This window comes from Alosa alosa, chromosome 2 (assembly GCF_017589495.1).
Source record: "Alosa alosa isolate M-15738 ecotype Scorff River chromosome 2, AALO_Geno_1.1, whole genome shotgun sequence".
Lineage (NCBI taxonomy): Eukaryota > Metazoa > Chordata > Actinopteri > Clupeiformes > Clupeidae > Alosa > Alosa alosa.
This window is the reverse complement of record NC_063190.1, coordinates 28823767-28843853: the sequence shown is the minus strand read 5'-3', so window position 1 is coordinate 28843853 and position 20087 is coordinate 28823767. Positions and strand designations below refer to the sequence as shown.

The window sequence follows — 20087 nt, the reverse complement described above, 5'->3', positions numbered from 1 at the left end:
CTAGACCAGCGGCTCATTAGGCTACTAGACGTCAACAAGCTGCTAGTCTAAACAAGTATGTTACCATTAGGCTAAACGTTGGAAAGGGGGTAGAGTTGGATATAACGTTAGGCTGCTACTAAAATATTACAGGTCAAAATACTGCTAGTCTGTCCGGAACTGAACTAAACTGACTGACGCAACAAACAAGGTTAAAAAATCCAACTGTATTTTTGCTAGTCATGTAAAATGTAGCGCTAGTGTGCTACTTAAGGCGAGACACTACAGGTGAATAGGGTAAAATTTTTAACAAGCAGATATCACTATGAAACTTCCCCAGTTGATTACTTACATTAATATGAGAAAAAAATGTATTACAAGTTTGCTGTAATTTAATGTTTACATATGCAAATTAGGCATTATCTAATTAAATATGCGCTAATTTGCATACATTTTAAGGCACGAAACCTGAGCATTGGATACAGCCAAGTTCAAAATTATGTTTTCATTGTGTTCAGATATTAGATGGGAAAACATTTACAGAGGGATTTATGAATATCTACTTTTGTTATCCTGTAAATCAGAAAATGATGTCACTAGCCCCAAAAAATAGCTTTTTCCATGTTTTTAGGCATAAAATGTCATGTAAGTCAGGCTAGGAATAATATATCAACAAACCCCTCTGTAGAAATCTTGAGAAATATAGTTAGGCATAACGTCTAGAATGTTTGGTGTATGTACGTGCTTCTGAAGTGGAGTTTTTGAGCTCAGAGTGTGGCGGAAACTCATTGAAAAAAACAGCCTTGAAAGACAGCCAATGAGATTCCGTTCTCAGCCTAGACTTCGCCTTTGAACTTTCGCGATTGGTTACTGATACAAAGGAAGTGTCCATATATGGATCACATAGCGTGATGCAGGAAAAACAGAGCTTGCCAGCGGTAGTACACATGTTATGTTTTGGACCACGGTCGTGAGGAGTGCATGCAAAGGTTAGAATGCTAACTTTGCTGAATTTAGGAGAAATATACAGGAAGTGAGTAGACACAATATAATGAAATAAACACCTAAATGTGTAAATCGGACATTTTTGTTGTAGTAGTGTGATAGAATACATGCTAAGGTAACATACTAGCTCAAAATCTCGAAATTGACCAGTGCATGAAAAAACGATGTTTTCACCTGCCGTGTCTCGCCTTAAGCAATATAGCACGAGTGAGAGTGGAGTTGGTCATGGATATTCCCACGGGTGTTGTTCGGCCGTGTGAATATCCATGACCAATCCCACGATCACGAGTGCAATGTTGTCGCGGAAACATTGTCTACATTGCAGAACCACTCAACTTTATTAATTTATGGTGAATAAATGTTATATTACTGTGCACAGCCTGACATGACGATGCTAGCACGTTAGCAGCGGTTAGCTAATTATGCTAACGTTAGTCTCCTCCAAGTGACAATCATATTATACACAATGCTGGCAATGCTAAGAAAAATTAGCATCCTCGTTTATCTTACTTACATTGAGCTGACTGTGTGGCTTAATCCACAGATGTGGTGAAGCACTGTTTCGTTATGGTTTGCTAAGGAGTAACCCATTGCTTGAAATAGTGGAGAGCTGGGATGAGAACATTGTGTCAAATCTTCGCATTGTATCGCGGAGTGATTTATTATTAGCTGTGCAAAGTCTGAGTTGAAATGTCCAGGGATATTCCAACTCATGGAACGTCTCTCGGCCAATCAGAAACAAATAAATAGTTCCATAGAACCCAATTGTTGTATAACTAGCACTAACCTGGCATAGTTATTGTAAAGACTGTAATGACACATTAGGACAACCTAAACATTACACAATGCAAATGGTATAAATTATGTGATTAGAAGTCATCAAATATGGTTAACCTTACCTTTCTTGCAAAAAAGACCAGGCGCGACACAAAATTACTGGATCCCGGACTGATAGATGTAACTTTAAATCCTTGCAGTGAGTGCAGTGAAGTGCAGCCTTGTAGCAGTAGGATAATGGTGCGCAGCAAATGGGATTTTTACGTGCGCAGCTTTTTGATTTAGTGTTGTCTTACACTTCCTATGTTTCATGGACTGTAACGGTAGGCTATGTGTTTATGTAGTCATTTTAATACAGAATTAACTTTGATGAAATTATAATCAGACACTTCAACCCCCCCCCCAAAGAAAAACTCGTCGGATCTGCACGATTCACACAAGTCCCCCAGACAGCCGTGAAAAAGGCGGCATCCGCCAAAAGGCGCGCTATTTGCATCCCTGTCATTAACCAACTACTATATTCATACTACATCAAATATTAACGTAACCTAACATATCTTAGTATCAATCTTCCACTAGCTAGCTAGCTAGCATTAACGTCAGTGGTTTTTGCATGGTGATTTGCACGGCTACTCGCCACAACTGCTTGTCACCTTGTATGTATTCTAAAGTTTTGAATACACCCCTCCATAGCATAATTAAGTCCCTTTTGATAGCTTCTGGAGGAAAGTAAATCCTCTTATCGATCAAAATGTCCTCAAAGCCTGTTTTCATATACTGTCAGCTGCCATTGTCCACAATGTATTTCTAATCAAGTCTGGTTTGTTTGTTTTGTTTGTTTGTTTTCACACGGTAACAATGGGGGGCGGGGCTTAGCGACAGGTCAATTCCAGTGGGATGTGTAGGTGTGTTTGTGCGTCTGTGTGCATATGTGTCTGCGTGTGCATGTGTAAGAGTGTGTGTTTGTGTGAGTGTGTGTTTGTTTGTATATCCGTGTGTGAGTGTGTGTTTGTATATCCGTGTGTGTGTGTGTGTGTGTGTACCTTCCAGCTGGTGACAACCTGCTCCATGCGTCTGGGCCTATTGGGCTGCTGGTTGAGGGGGAAGACAAGCTGCTCTGCCCTCTGCTGGAGGATGATGGTACTCTCCCAGCGCGACACCTCCTTCGAGGCCTTCTGAAAGGCCGCCTCACGTTGGATCTGCGAGGGGACGACAGAGGAGACACACACAGATAACACCCACAGCCAACCAGGCAGATGAAGACATAGCACCGATAGATAAATAGACAGGTCCGGGTTTAGCCATGAGAGGATAGGCAGCAGGAATGCGGAGCTCCCCGAAAATCTTTTCAATGACCTTGAAATAACGCGGGTCGGGGCTTATCTCCACCTAATTGTTTATCATTTGTTGCAATTATTGTTTTATATCACATTTAACTCCGATTTTTCACTGACAACATGGCTACAAGTACAAGAGCTGCTTCGTCGAAAACTCCAGCGGGAAAACTCGCCGGCATGGCAGGCACCGTTAGCTCTCCTAAAGATTCAGAGACCGTTTCTATGACCCAACTTGTCGCCGAATTCGGCAAACAACGAGCCTCCTTGAACGAGGACATCGCGATTTTAATTAAAGAAGCCATCGTCCCTCTCCAATCATCGGTGACTGCTTTAACAGAGACTGTAAGTGATTTCCAGTCACGACTGACTACCACTGAAACGTTGGCTGGGGATAACTTCGAAGCTCTGACTGTAGCAGAGAAAAAGATACAACATCTTGAGGAACAAAACGCGATGCTCCTCGACCGACTAGAGGACCTTGAAAATCGATCACGAAGGGCCAATCTGCGGATATTAAACGTCCCAGAGGACAGCGAGAAGGGACAGTCACTGGTGAACTTTGTATCTGAGATGCTATTGGAAGCCATGCCAGGCATCTTTGATAAACCGCCAGAACTGGAGCGGGCCCACCGCTCACTTGGCGATAAGCCCTCTGAGAAAGGCCCACCTCGCCCTTTCATCGTGTGCTTTCACAAATTTCAGGAAAAAGAAAAGGCTTTGAATTTTGCAAGAGCACATGACGTGCAGTTCAGAGGAATCAGCCTACGGATTTACCCTGACTTGACCAGAGCACTCGCAAAGAGACGGGCGGAGTTCAAGGATGTTAAACGGCTGCTATATCAGAAGAAGGTGTGGTTCAGGCTGCGCTACCCAGCGCAACTCCGAGTGAATTTTGGCGACAAAACATTCAACTTCTCTAACCCCAAGAGGCTCAACAGTTTTATGACAGCCAGATTGCAACGAACCAACCGCCTTTGGAGGGACATGGACAAGGTAGCCAGCAGATGGAGGAGGGTTAAGCTGAATTTTTCCCATTTATTATTAATAAAAAAGACGGAGTAGTGGACTATTAAACTTAACCAGGCCAGTGAAAGAGTAATCGGAATTATGATGTAACTCAATTAAGAGAAACTTGTTAACTTCAGCAGGTGGGGAGATGCCTACAGTACATGCGTGTTCTTATTTTGCATATGGGGGGCCGTATGGGCCAAAAAGTGTGAATGCTTTACTGGGAATTTAAGAGTAGGGGGACTGCGGTTCATCTTTGTTCTGTGGATGAACCTAGTTTTTGTTGTTTCTGGTTCTTAAATAGGGGTAATGGGGGTATGCCAAGAATGTTTAGTTTTTATTTTACTTTATCATCATTACTAGTATTAGTACGGTTTTTTCTATTTTACTAAATGCTATCTCAGGAACTACAGCTGATATCTCAACATATATGGTTATGTGGCAGACTTTGCTGATTACGTTGCGTTCTCTCACACATGATACAGCCTATATAGTCACTGGAACATAATGGAAAGTAGGAATATGTCAGGAGGGTCTGTAAGATTCATTAGTTGGAACGTCAGAGATATGAATGGGCCGGTGAAAAGAGCTAGAGTATTTACCCACTTGAAAAGACTGAATGCTGATGTAGCATTTTTGCAGGAAACTCACCTTCGTTCACAGGATCACCATTTGCTTAGAAAAACATGGGTAGGACAAGTTTATCACTCAGATTTCAACAGCCGGGTAAGAGGAGCAGCCATAGTGATACATAAGAGAGTGTTATTTACTGCTTCAAAAAAAATTTCAGACTCCCAAGGGCGCTATATTATAGTAGCAGGTCACCTTTTTCAAATGCCTGTGGTATTGGTGAGTGTGTATGCACCAAATTGGGACAACCCTGATTTTTTCAAAAAGATTTTGACCTCACTTCCTAATTTAAATACACATTCTTTAATATTTGGAGGAGATATGAACTGTGTAATAGATAGTACTTTGGACCGCTCCAACCCCAAAACAACTCCTGTGTCAAAGATGTCTATGGACTTATCCAATATTATGAACCACATTGGGTGCACTGACCCGTGGAGATTCTTTAATCCTGGAAAAAAGGAATTCTCTTGCTTTTCACATGTTCATCAAACTTACTCTAGAATAGCTTTCTGCTGTAAACACTGTACAATACTCTGCCATAGTTGAGTCTGATCATGCACCTCTCATTCTTGAAGTAAACTTTGCCCTCAATTATTCTACCAAACCAACTTGGAAACTAAATGCAGCGTTACTTTCAGATGATAACCTCTGTGAATACATATCCAAAACAATTGATGACTTTCTTTTAACTAACCAGTCAGACTCAACATCCCCATCTATACTCTGGGAGACATTGAAGGCTGTTCTAAGAGGACACATAATATCATTTATGGCCTCAAGAAGTAAACAGCGAAAACAAACAAAAGACACATTATTAAACAGTATTCAGAAGACTGACCAGCAATACTCTCTAACACCTACTCCTGAATTATACAAAGAAAAATTGAACTTGAAATCGCAATATGAATTGCTGTCTACAGAAAAAACAGAACAACATTTATTGCGATCACGTGCCTTTTTCTACGAAAATGGGGAGAAGGCAGGTCGGCTTTTGGCTCACCAATTAAAGAGTAGAACTGCATCCAAACATATTTCAACTATCAGAAAAAATCAACAAGAACTGACTATAAACCCTCAAGAAATTAACAAGACATTTAGAGATTACTATTTTAACCTATATTCTTCAGAGTATCCCCAAGACACCTCTCATATGGCAGAATTCTTAGCAAACATGGATATTCCATCAGTCCCTCAAGATGATATGGAAAATTTGGAAAAACCACTAGAAGCGAAAGAAATTAAAAGCGCAATAACTGATATGCAGAGTGGGAAAACACCGGGGCCTGATGGCTATCCGGTGGAGTTCTACAAAAAATTTGCCTCTAAACTTATTCCTTTATTGTTAAACATGTTTAAATCACTCTCTTGAACAATCATGCTTGCCACAAAGCCTCACTGAAGCCCTAATTACGGTCTTGTTGAAACCTGGTAAAGATGCTACTGAATGTGGCTCTTATCGACCAATATCTCTGCTCAACACGGATGTCAAGATACTTTCAAAAGTCTTGGCTTCCAGAATTAATACTATAATTTGTGATATAATATCAGAAGACCAAACAGGCTTTGTCAGAGGCCGCCACTCTTTTGTGAACATACGTAAACTCTTAAATATAGTACATTCACCTGCGTCCAGGGGCACACCAGAGGTGGTGTTGTCCCTGGATGCGGAGAAGGCCTTTGATAGGGTGGAATGGGGGTATCTGTTCTCAGTTTTACAGAAATTTGGCTTTGGTCCAAAGTTCATTTCTTGGGTTCAATTATTATACTCCTCTCCAAAAGCTGCTGTAATCACAAATTCACTGCGATCAGAATACTTCCCTTTAGGTAGAGGAACACGCCAAGGCTGTCCTCTCAGTCCATTGTTGTTCATCATCGCAATAGAACCATTGGCAATAAAACTCAGATCTACAACTTCAATACAAGGGATATATAGAATGGGGATGGAATTCAAAGTTTCTTTGTATGCTGATGATCTTTTAATTTATGTAGCAGACCCCCTGGTATGTACACCTGTGATTCTTAATATTCTAAACAATTTCAGTGGTTTTTCTGGATACAAAATCAATTACTCAAAAAGCATTTATTTCCCCATAAATAAGAAGGCATCATCAATCCTTGAGGCAGACTTGCCATTTTGTATTTCAAAAACAGGATTTAAGCAGAGGTGGGACCAAGTCACTGTTTGGCAAGTCACAAGTAAGTCCCAAGTCTTAGCACTCAAGTCCAAGTCAAGTCCCAAGTAAATACAGAGAAGGGCAAGTCGAGTCCAAGTCCAAGTCTCATCAAAGCCAAGTCGAGTCCAAGTCCAAGTCCCAATCTTTTTCAAGTCCTGAACAAGTCATCAGGTACTCTTCACTTAATAATGTCATTATTAGACTATCGATCATAATTTTAACACTTCCATCTAATCCACAGAATTTGTTTTTATAAATACAGATTAAAATATGTTCAATGTTTCTGTCTTGAAATCTTTTACGATATATGCACGCGCATACAATATACACATGTGCATACCTGAGTAATCTGTACAAAACGGATAGCTACATGACAAATAAAAATATTGTTTTTCCAAATTTCGGAGCCCACTGTAAGGATGAGTAATAATTTGACTGATGGCATTTCACTGCGCTAGGCCACAGATTTGCCTGCAAACAATTTATTAGGCTGTCTGCCAGTGGCGACTCATAAGGGAAGCCAAGGTCAACACTTTTATATTATTTAAAAGATAATAATGACACAGTAATTTTGTTTTAAAGTATTCATTTCTTAAGAAATACTACACATGTGATGCTGTTTATCTCATTTGTAAATGGTGCACTGTCACTTTAAGCCCATTGTGTGCCACTGTCCACACATTCTCATAATGATCTTTTTTTTACCAGCTCCATTCCTATGGCTAGTCCACAAACTCAAACATTGTTTGTGCCACATGAATAGCACAATATTAACAATGATAAGCATTATATTAAGTTGGCACAAACAGCTTTCATTCTTTTGGAAATAGATGCATGTATGACATGATGCTTGCTTGACATTTTCTGTTTGCAATTAAATGTGAATTATGAGCCTGGTAGCCAGTAGCCACCTAGCTAGCTGAGTGGAATGCGTTTCAATCGGCATATCAATGTGCTTCATGTAAACAAATTATTGAATAGGCCTACTTCAAGACTCACCATTTCCATTAAACAAAGGCAAAGACAACTCTTCATATTCTTGTCCACTTTCCAAATCACAGTGAGTGCAGCCTATGTCATAGTCACCTGGATCTCATAGTTTATAACAGTAGTGAGAACCGGATAAATCCATAATTTCCCCTAATCTCGTATTTGTTGCCTTCATGATTTCCTTTTATACGTTTCTTATATTTAAAAGAAAATATCAATCATCATCAACAATGACAAGCCAGCTGGAACCTGCCACTCGTTTTCTCTCCCTCTCGTGCGTGCTTAGATGGGGTTCTCAATTAAATGGAGTAGGCTAGCATAAGTTCAAGTTGGATCTTAATGGAGAGGACTCGAAAAGTATCATCTTTATGTAACATGCTGTTGGTGCATTTTGACATTGTAAACATTCTTTAACAAGAGTGCAAATCAGTTTGCAGTAAAGCTACTAGTTATTAGCTAAATGTTGGTCGTTTCTCTGTCTCTTGGTGCCCTACACACAGTGCGTAACGCATGTGGGGGTAGCGGCAGCACTGAACTGTGCTCTGGACTGGCCGCTTGTCTCTGCTATTTTTTTTTTTTTAGTCGCGGAGTGAAAGCATCTCTGGGGTGACTGGTCCACGATCAGGAAATTTAGTTTTTGACTCGAGACATGTCAAGTCGTCACAAGTCAAAGAGGCAAAGTCCGAGTCAAGTCTCGAGTGAATAGTATTCAAGTCCAAGTCGAGTCGCAAGTCATGCCGAAATTTATCAAGTCAAGTCTGAAGTCATTAAAATCATGACTCGAGTCTGACTCGAGTCCAAGTCATGTGACTCGAGTCCACATGTCTGGATTTAAGTATATAGGCATTAATGTGACCCCCTCTTTTTCTGACTTATTTAACGCAAACTTCTCCCCTATTTTTGAGAAATTGAAACTGGACCTTCAACGCTGGAATTCTTTATGTTTAAGCTTAGCAGGAAGAGTTAATTGTATTAAAATGAACATACTGCCTAGATTCCTATACCTATTTCAAAACTTGCCTATTTTTCTCCCCAAGTCATTTTTTCGTTCAATAAATGAGAGACTGTCACATTTTCTTTGGGAGGGAAAGATCCCTAGACTACGTAGGGCATTTCTGGAAAGGCCAAGAGCTGAGGGTGGTCTTGCTCTTCCCAACCTAATGCGCTATTATTGGGCAGCAAACCTTCAAAAAATCATTTACTGGTTTCAAGCCCCTAAAACGGGTTGGTGTGCTGCGGAAGGGAAAAGCTGCAAACAGTCACCGCTTCTTGCCCTAATCACCTCAAAACTACCTCTCTTTCCAACCCGTTTCTCCTGTAGTCCAGTGGTGGTTTCTACTTTGAGAATATGGATACAATTCAGGCAGACATTTAAGCTGACTGAAATGTCCATATACAGTCCAATCAGTGAAAATCATCTGTTTCCCCCTGCAGAATTAGATAACTCTTTCAGACAGTGGAGACACAATGGTCTAACTACTTGTAAGGATTTATTCATAGATAAAGTTTTCCCTAATTTCGCAGACTTTTCGGATAGGTTCTCTATTTCTAAATCTAATTTCTTTCGATACCTTCAAATTCGCCATTTTGTTCAAACTTTGGTTCCATCATTCCCTCAAATTCCTGAAAGGTCAGTGATGGAGGACATACTTGAAAGGCCTGTAACTTGGGGTAGTCACATTTCCAACATTTATAAAGTCATTATGTCATCTGAAAATCCAACGACAAACAATATCAAAACCACATGGCAAGCAGAACTTGGTATTGACATATCAGACATCATCTGGGATAGAGCGCAGAGTTGGATTAATGGAACCTCTCCTTGTGCACGTCTCAATCTAATTCAGTTTAAAGTGTTTCATCGGATGCATTTTAGTAAGGTGAAACTAGCCCAAATGTACAGTACCTTGGATGATACTTGTGATCGTTGCAAGATAGCCAAGGGGGATCTAGCCCACATGTTCTGGGCCTGTCCCAAACTGACTGACTACTGGACGTCAATATTTGACATTTTAAATGAAGCGTTTGGTTTGCACCTACAACCCAACCCTGCATCTGCTATATTTGGGGTAGAGGGAGCAGATGTGATGATACCTAGTAGAAAAGAGAGTGTTATAGCCTTTGCAACTCTTATAGCATGCAGAAGGATATTATTAGAATGGAAATCAGTTACTCCTCCAAAAGTTTCTGTGTGGCTGTCAGACCTTATGATGTTTTTAAAGCTGGAAAAGATAAAGTACTTTCTTAAGGGACACTCTAACAAGAAATTTCATAAAACCTGGGACCCTCTGTTGACCTATTTTGATAGGCTACAAACGCTTCCTCCTGAATAATACACAGCGCCTATGGAAAAGCAAGGTCTTACTGCTGTAATTCCTGATTGTTTATTCAATTTATTTATTCAATTTGTTTTGTTTTATTGTACAACGGTATTATCTTTATAATTTTGTTTTTATTTTTGTATAATTTATATTGTTTATGTTATTTAATTTATTATTAATTTAATTAATGTTATAATTGTTTTAATGATTATAGTTTCTTTTTCTTTGTTATTGTCTTGCTATACTCAGTGTTGAAAATGTTGGCATGATTGGTTCTATGGGTGGGAGGGATTTTATTAAGGGGACTTGTGACAATGTTTTTCAACGACTGTTAAACTCCTTTAAAAGCAAAAAAAAAAAAAAAAAAAAAAGATAAATAGACAGACAGACAGACAGATATACACAGACAAACTAACAGACAGATAAATAGATAAACATAGACAGACAGAAAAACTGGCAAATAGATGAATAGATAAATATAGACAGACAAACTAACAGACAGATATAGACAGACAAACAGATAGACAGAAATAGATAAGTATAGATAGGGTTGCAAAGGGGCGGAAAATTTCTGGAAACTTTCCGGAAACTTACCATGGGAAGTTAAGCTGGGGAATTTTGGAAATATTCCAAATTGGAAACCATCATGGAATTAAAGGAAATTATGGGAATTTACGGGAATTTTGGGTAATTCATACAAACTGTTTCATATACAAACATTAACATTTTGTTTCGTAATAAGCAACATGATTTGTATGTTCGTATTTTTGCTTAGCCTAACATACAAAGCTAGCTAGCATGCTGCGGGAATCCCATTCTCTGCCTATGGTTTACTAGAGTGCTAAACTAGCAACACTGAACTGCCCAAGATACACCACACCACTCAACAACAAAATCTGATTGGTTGGAACATTTTTCCCCCATGCATATAAACGCACCTTAGGTTTCTTTTATGTCTAGCAGCCTATGCCGATTGCTGTGTGCATGTAGAGTTTCGAGTTTCAGTAGAAATTCGACTTAAATTGCATTAAATCAGGTTGTTTTAACTAATATTAGACTGCAAGATAGGGTTTTGAACAATACATTTAAGTTCCCTGTTATAGACTAACTTGCCATATTAAAAATTCCCAGTTTATTCCCATTAATTCCCGTTTATTCCCGTTAATTCCCATGGAAAGTTTCCAACTTGGAAAATTCCCGGAATTTTGCAACCCTAAGTATAGACAGTCAGAAAAAATGACAGACAGACAATAACTACCTTTTCTGTCTGCTGGTGGCTCAGGGGGAGTTCTAGAGTAGCATGAAGTTTCTCCAGGTTCTTCAGCTGTTTCTGAGTTTTTGTCAGGCTTCCATCAGTTCTAGATGCTTCTGTAGCAGAACTGAGCAGATCGGAGAGAACCACCTTCTCCCCAGCGCCTAACAGGGAAGGGTTGCACAGGTCATAATTTACTCATCTCAACAAACTACAGGTCAAGATTAACAAGAGCTACAATTACAGTCAAATGTCACAATTAAGACAATTAAATCTAACATTGGGTACAATATTGCATGTTGATATGACTGTTAGTGTTAATAATGTCAGTGTCGCCTTGTCTTGGTCATGGAAAAAAGGTTGATGAACATGGTTCGTGCTATCTGACGAAATAACAAAAACAGCATCTAAACAGCATCAATTTGCCTATAGGTGAACTTGGACCAGTTTTCGAAGGTACTTGGCAGGTAGGCTGTTCTTTGGTGGATTTAGAGTCGATTTAGTCATGTGATTCCTGGTCGCTTTAAAGCCAGTTTAGTCATGTGATTTCTTTTCGCTTTAGGGTCAGTTTAGTCATGTGATTCATGGTGGATACGCTAGTTTCTTCCCGTTCTCTGACACACTTACTCATTCTCTGTTCTAATGATATTTAACAAGTCAAAAGTATTCATGTTATGCTTTTAGACAGCATCCTCACTTTACAGCACTGTCACATGCCAAACCTTCCCTCCCCACATCCCCTTAAATCAGCCCAATGAAGGGTTCAAGTGAAAATAGAAAAGAGAAGAGATGTCTCCCTGCGCCCACCTTCGGCGTTCACGGCAAACTCGGACACCTGCAGGCTGGCCTCTGACCTCTCCGCCAACTTCTTCCTGAAAGCAACAAACAAAAACACTTTTCATTGTTCCGCCGAAGTGTTTGTGAAATATTATTACCTGAAATGTAATGGCTTCAATTTTGTCATTTAATAGGCTAATCTTGACTTCGTAGACTAGCACACAGTTGATTTGACATTCATGAGCGATCTACAACACATGAACCGTTTTTAAATCATTAGTAGTCTGGATTAGGCCATCTTAATTGGCTTGCATTAGACTTAATGTAGCCCACTGGCCTATGGTTACCGTCACTGAACAGGCTCCTAAATGTACATGACACTTTATCTTTCATTAAAGAGTATAACTAACTAGTATGACACTTTATCTTTCATTAAAGAGTATAACTAAGAATTCTAAAGTCTCTAGAACAACAGAAATTATCAAGGTAATAAGCTATGCCTGTAAAAGCTTCATGTGGTAAACAAACCTGAGAACTTGCATTAAAGCCTGTACTGTTGTACAGTCATGCTAATCATTGCATCACCATACAATGCAGATACAGTTGTGCTCATAAGTTTACATACCCTGTACATACACATGCTAAAATTGACTAAAAAGAGGAATAAAAAAATCATCTTTTGGAAATTGATCGTAATGCCTTAATTTAAGAAATTAGGAAAAAAACCTTTAAGAACACCAATTTTCTTTGTGAATGAATAATGTATCGTAAATAAATAAATGTTCTTCCTTTAAATACAGGGGCTTATAAGTATACATACTATGTTGAATTCCCATAGAGGCAGGCAGATTTTTATAAGGCCAGTTATTTCATGGATCTAGGATACTATGCATCCTGATAAAGTTTCCTTTGGAATTAAAATAGCCCCACATAATCACATGCCCTTCACCATATCTAGAGATTGATGTAACCCACAGTTCAAATAGAACCGTAAATAACTTTAGTGATATAAATAATATAAATATTTATATGAATAAATAGCAATACATGCTCAAATAGAACCATAAATAAACTTAGTGATATAAATATAATATAAATATTTATATGAATAAAGAGCAATAAATATATAAATAAGACATTAAGTTATTTATGTATACATTTATTAGAACCCACAAAACGTTTTAAAATATTGTTTTTGTAATAGTTTCAATGCTTTCAATGATGTTTGAACCATCCATTTAATTTAATATCACTGCCCCTTTAAGACCCTGTCCCAGCTAGACTATGCACGAGCTAGTTTTGAACACAAACAGCAGACGCTAACGGAAAATCAATACGATAGACACAGAAATCCAGACACCTTGAATTAAGTTCCAAGTAAATCTCTAATAAATCTCTAATATTGTTCATCAAGAATCAACTCAGTAACATCTTAGCGGTGGTTTTGAAGACAGTTTTGGCCAGGTTTTTTTTTTTTTGCTTGACGACGGATCGGACCCTTGATGATTCAGCGTATTGCGAGACAGCATACGAACTGAGATATTTCAAGTGGACACTAGATGGCGAGCCTACCCAAGGAAATCTAACGGCAAGGACTGAAACACCGCATTCGTAAACGGTTTGACCTGAACAAATTGAACTGAGCTATTCTTTTATTCACACTGGATATTGACTGACCTTTTGAACAAATCAAATTGGACGGATCCACTGAACTGAAATTATTTCAAGTGTTGCAACACAGTTATTTAAAGATACTGAATAGATTGTCAATGGGTGAATGTATGAATGTGGATTGGTTAATGTGTTGTATTTTTTCTTTTATGTTTTCCTGTTAAAGTGAAACTGAAAAGTGAAGCAATTGCACAAAGAAACATTTAAAATATTTCCATTATACCTTAAAGAAAGAGTTAGATTCTGTAAAGTGAAACAATCACACTAACTTAAGGACACTAAAAATACTTACCTGTTACCCTAAAGAAAGAAGAGTTATAACTCAAAAGAAAACTAGAAACAAATAGCTCAAAAATAGCTAAAGCAACTGTTCTAAAAAGCTATTTAGAATTGAAAAGACCGGTCTAAAAAGAAAAACTAACCAGAATAAACCCATATTTAAACCCATTTAAACTTACTTAAACAAGAAAAGATTAAACTTAAAGGATTTGAAAGTATTTATTACACATCTCTTACTGTAAATATTTATTGACTTATATCTCGTACTGTAAATATTTATTGATCTATTTATTGACCTACATCTTGTACTGTAATTATTTATTGATCCATTTATTGACCTACATCTTGTACTGTAAATATTTATTGATATATTCTTTGATAAGCTAATATTCATTGAACCATTTATATTGATATTATTGAATTCTATCTACCCTACTAACTGACCTATTTTATTCTTGTTCAGTAAACTGCAGACTTATTTATATAAACGTTCATGTCTCATCTCTATAATATACACCACTCAACGAACCTAGAACTGGTCTAGTAGCGTAATTATTATGGTCACAGTGACACAAGTGCTACATTGGCATGGTTTCATTTCAGTTAGCCTAATAGCTGATTTGATTTGCATTGAGAGATGATCTTATGGAAAGTACCCCATGCCAATCGTGAGATATATGGTGAGGGGTATGTGACCGTCTTTTTGGAGTAATGCATAACACTATGCTATGATATAAACCAGACAGTGTAGAGGTGGTTGCCATGGCGAGCACTCACCTCCTCTTGCCACCCAGGGAACTGATGGCCTCCAGGAGTTTGGTATGTTTGCGCTCGTCACCGCTGGCATCCTGTGGACAAACAAACACCCCGGTTACCACACTAAGCACCAGGTCACAACACACAAAACGTAAACATGTATCTATCTGTGTGTCCTCCACTAGCTGTTAGCAATTCTAACATTTCAGAGAAGAAAAAAAAGAGTAAAAAGTATACACTGAGTGACCACTAATAAAGGGGGGGGGGGGGGGTGTAGCAGAAATGAAGGCACTGTGTCAAAAAGTTGTTGTTGACATTACATGCAATAGCAGCCTAATAACAGTGATATCTGCACAACTCTCTCATTTTGTGTTTTCTTCCTTCTGACAATAGTAATGTTTCTTCTGTTGTATTATGATAAAAGCAATTTATATACATTTTATGTGCCCCCAGAGTCCAAGAATCACACCTGTTCTGTGAAGACCTGCCCGTACTCTGTCTCTGGTAGCTCTGATCCTGACTGATTAATGCAGTGCTACAAAAAACGTTGGGTGCACCTTAATTATGTGCCGTGCATCTAAATGAAAAAGTTAGGCGCACCAGTGCAACCAATGTAAAATGTTAAAATGTAACCCTCTGACCTTGGGTTATATTTAGATTTATTTATTTAGCAGATGCTTTATCCAAAGCCACTTACATTATGCCAATTATATAACACGGGCATTGTTACATTGTCCCCAGAGTGACTCGGGGTTAAGTGCCTTGCTTAGGGGCACGGCAGTGGAAGCCGGGAATTGAACCCACAACTTTTCTGCCTACTGCATGCTAGCCCAGCTCCTTAACCACTACGCTACCACCACCCCAGGGATTAACCCTAACTCTCTGACCAACCAACCACCCATATGGCAGAACGCACTACCAGTTCCCAGGGCAGAGGCGTCCCTCTCTCTTCAAAACCCTCTTGACGACACAGCTCTTCCATGAGTACCTCCTCTCCTAACACCACTAAGCAACCAAACACAGTTATCTTGACATTCTTCTCTATCCTGTTTCTTATTCACACTGTACCTTGATTGTTTTCAAGGTACACTGTTTGGACAAAAGTGTCAGCCAAATGACACACCTGACAACGGCAGACCCACACAACCAGAGCAAAGACCTCAGACACACAAATGTAAAAAAAAACAAAAAAACAACCTCATAGGCTGATGCTTTCACTTTTTTTATACACAGACGTGTCTTTCTATTTCACTGGTCTCTGCACACCCTCAAACACACCACAATACCTCTACTGCCCACGTTGACACTAAACTATACTCGTCAAACCCTCCAATTTTTCTTTAAACTCTTGGTTATGACTGGTTTCTGCTAGAAATCAAATCCCGTTTAACGAGAGCAAGGGAGAGAGCCAGTCAGTAGTGATGGCGAGATGAAGCTTCTTGAAACCTTGAAGCTTTCCAGCTAAATGTGTTAAAGGGACACCAGGCAACGTTTTTGTGTTAATTAATCATCTTCGTAAGTCGGTATATGGTTAAATGACTCATTACGGGGCGAATGAAGGCTCTCTCGCCCGCCCCTACTGCCTGTAGAAAGAATATCCCACTTGCAAGTTCGGTATATCCTACCCGCCGACCGATGCATGATCAGTTTACAGCACAGAAGCAGGCTAACGAAACGCTAGAGATTGTTGCAAACATGTGTATAATGGCAAAGCCGGCGAAGAAGCAGCGAAAACCCTTGACGGAAGACGCAAAGAAAAGGAAAAGAGCTTCAGACCGAGCGAGGGGGAGTTTCGTAGAGAAAAAGCATCCGGCTTGTAGCCTAGAAATCTAGACGCGCCCCTAGCGGCAGCAAATTAAATTTGCTGCCAGGGCTAGTCTAGCAACTCTCCGTTGGCTTGTGAGCTCCAGAAATCGAAACTTAATCAGGCATTGAAATCGTGTATAGAGTCGTTTGGTGGGCTTAACATAACGATTGATGGCAGAGTTGCAACGGTTTGGCTTGAATTCCCTGCTACTTGAAAACAAATATCCTATTGCGTCCAGAGGGAATTTGAAATACAACTGATTATCCCGCCCCTCGGACTGAGCACTGCGAACGGTGAGTGCCCAGACCCTACATTTTAATGTGGGTCTGGCTCGCCAGGCTATCAGGCTTGCCTGGTGTCCCTTTAAAAAGTGGTTCATTTCTCGAGGCTTCGAATGCACCCTAGGACACCTACTGGTCAATAAAATTACAACACTAATACAAATTCCAAACACAAGAGCAATACAAAAAGCGCCATTTAGTCTGCAAATGCTTGATACATTCATAAGTACAGGCATTGGGGAATACAAGCGATTCCCGTATTGAAATATTTCCTCTCTTTGTAGCCTAACAAAGTAGTAGCTATAGACCTCTCCAGAATAAGTCCCGCCTCCTAACTTCCGTATCCATCCAACCTTCGGTTGTCAAATGTCTATGGGAAATAACATGGCGTTTTGAAAGATCGTACCTGTCAAACTCTGTAGGTGACAAAGTAGAAAAAGCTGCTGGGCAGATTGGCCTACACACTTCTGCCATCTAGTTTCCACTGGATTTTTTTCATTTTCGGTGCCGTTTAAGTAGTATAGTCTATAGTATACTACTTAAACGGCACCGACAATAAAAAAGATCCAGTGGAAACTAGATGGCAGAAGTGTGTAGGCCAATATGCCCACCAGCTTTTTCAACTTCGCTACCCACAGATGTTTTACCGGTATGATACCACGCCGGGAAGTTGGATGGATACGGAAGTTACGGAGGCGGGACTTATTCTGGAGAGGTCAATAGGCGATCTGTGAAAATTCATGAAAATCGAGATAAGGATCGAACTCAGGTTGCGAGATCCCTAACCTAACGCCTTGCCCAGTGCCCCAAAGAGCAACTTACTTACAGTGAAATATTTAGTTGTAACAAATGAAGTAGAAGGTGATCCGCGAAAATATATTATCTCGAGGTAGTAAGGATCGAACCCATGTCGCACGATGTCTAGTCCAACCCCTTACCCAGTGTCCTATCCTACAATCAGCCTTCTTTCAGAGAAAAAAATCTATATTAAATTGTAGGTCAACGTTGGGTAAAATGACACAGAAAAGAGCAAAGTGCTTTTGTAACTGAGTGTGTTTGAAGAATAGAGGGCAGTGAAAGTGCTTTGGTAACTGGGTAGTATTTTAAATTAATCTCAAAGTCAGCTTTATCAGATAATCTACAACCAACCAACAACTGACAACTACCCGCGAGTAGACTACGTATTCGAGTATGGGGCTTCTTAATAGTCGAAGCGTCCTGCCTAAAGTGAACCACAACTCGAAGCAGTGGAGCCAAACGAGGCCTCGAACGTCACGCCTGACGTCAAATTACCAATACAACTCAAGCCAGGGATACAGGGCTTTCCTGGGAATGGCTTGACGTTCTCGACACACGCTTCTGAGCCTCGGTATCAACCGTAACATCACTACCAGTCAGACTGACTGACAGCCAGTTAGGTATGCAAGTTAAATAAAGACATTTCCTAACTTACCTCATCCTCACTTGCACTGATGATATTCTCGTTGTCTGGGAGGAAATCTTCGTCGCTTTCCAATTCTTCGTCCATCGTCCTACTAGTGGTGGTTTTGCTGGAAAAAGATGAATAAAATATTTGGCGTAATCCCCAAAACAGCCAGATCTAGCCCACAACAGCAATTGCCAGAAATAATGGTATTCTGGCTAATTTTCCATAACAATTGGTATCGTTAACAATGTAATTATCTAAATACCATATTTACAATATCTTTAAGTCTCAAACCTAGGCAAGTCGAATTTTACGGATTTCTTCTTGTCTTTGACCATGGTAGAACACGTGTGCAAGTAAACTTCACAACTGTAGCACCTCTTCCGATCACTGTCCTCTCTGATTTGAATGTGGTTGCGGAGAAATTAACACCCTAAGTCCAAGGGTTCTTTAAGTTCATTCCTTTCAAGGTTATAAACTTTAACATGTATTCATTCAGTTGACTACACGAAGCACCGACGCTGCCATGCTGTGTTTTCCTCTAGTTCCGGCGTGAAATTATGACGTTGCAAACTAAACCGGAAGTTATATATTTCGACTGCTGTTGACTGCTGTGTTATGGGCAACAACGACCCAACCTGTAAGAAATCAAAAGGACATAAGTACTCGTTCATTTAACTTTTGACCTATAACCTATGTTGAATTTATACAAACTACAATCAAATCTGAGATTTGTCAACGACAATCAGGTGAAAGAGACAAATTTAGCCGTCTAGCTCCATTGACTCCCATTCATTCTGCACTCATGGCGATTACACCCAGTGGAACTCTGGTGGAACTGCAACCAAAATTCGGTACAATGCACTCCGTAGACGGGCTCTGTTACTGGTTAGAAATCCTGTCCGACTTCTGTCAACCGGGGAGGGACTTACCACCGTGTCACCATGTCACATGACCTTAAAATATCGCGGGAGTCAGACAGATCTTGCGGTTGCCAGAGCCCGTTTACGGAGAGCCGGATCACTCCCTATTAACTCCATTGTACCTGCAATCTGTTGCAGTTCCGCTAGGGGCGATCACGAATAAGTGCAAAAACAATGGGGGTCTATGGAGCTAGACGGCTAAATTTGTCTCTTTCACCTGGTTGTCGTTGAAAAATCGAAGATTTGATTGTGGTTTCTGCAAGCTCACTATGGATTATAGGTCAAAGTTGAATGAACAGTACTTTCGATTTCTTACAGGTTGAGTCGTTGTTACCCATTAACATTAAGTTTTCTGCTAATGAATGGCGTCATTGACGATTTGAAAGGCTTTTTTAGAACAAATAAGTGACTCAAAAAATATAATACTCAGCGGTGTGTATTTTCTCTGTCCCCTCTTGTAGCTCTTGTATTTTTTGAGTCACTTATTTGTTCTAAAAAGTCTTTCAAATGTGTCAATGACGTCATTCATTAGCAGAAAGCTAGTGTGTTGTGGGCCATGGAGGTATATAACTGGAGAGAGTGACTAAGTCCCGCCCATCTAATCTTCGCGCTCACCTGTGGAGTTACCATCCAAATGAGGCAGCGGTGTCAGAGGCACAGTAGACGGTCAGAGCATCGCCAGGCGTCCAAC

The 20087-nt window shown here is 39.7% G+C and overlaps 1 protein-coding gene across 1 annotated transcript in view; it reads right to left on the bottom strand.

Moving 5' to 3' along the window:
* The window catches only part of si:dkey-251i10.3 (uncharacterized protein LOC553498 homolog), a 31608-nt gene extending 12486 nt beyond the window's left edge, over positions 1 to 19122 (bottom strand). The window contains exons 1-6 of the mRNA XM_048230627.1: positions 18768 to 19122; positions 18501 to 18597; positions 14981 to 15051; positions 12284 to 12348; positions 11483 to 11640; positions 2805 to 2960 (exon numbers count right to left, since the gene is read on the bottom strand). Coding sequence (XP_048086584.1) covers positions 2805 to 2960; positions 11483 to 11640; positions 12284 to 12348; positions 14981 to 15051; positions 18501 to 18597; positions 18768 to 18811 — 591 coding nt within the window. The 5' untranslated portion in view covers positions 18812 to 19122. The remainder of the gene's footprint in view (positions 1 to 2804; positions 2961 to 11482; positions 11641 to 12283; positions 12349 to 14980; positions 15052 to 18500; positions 18598 to 18767) is intronic.
* Between the last annotated feature and the right edge of the window lie 965 nt (positions 19123 to 20087).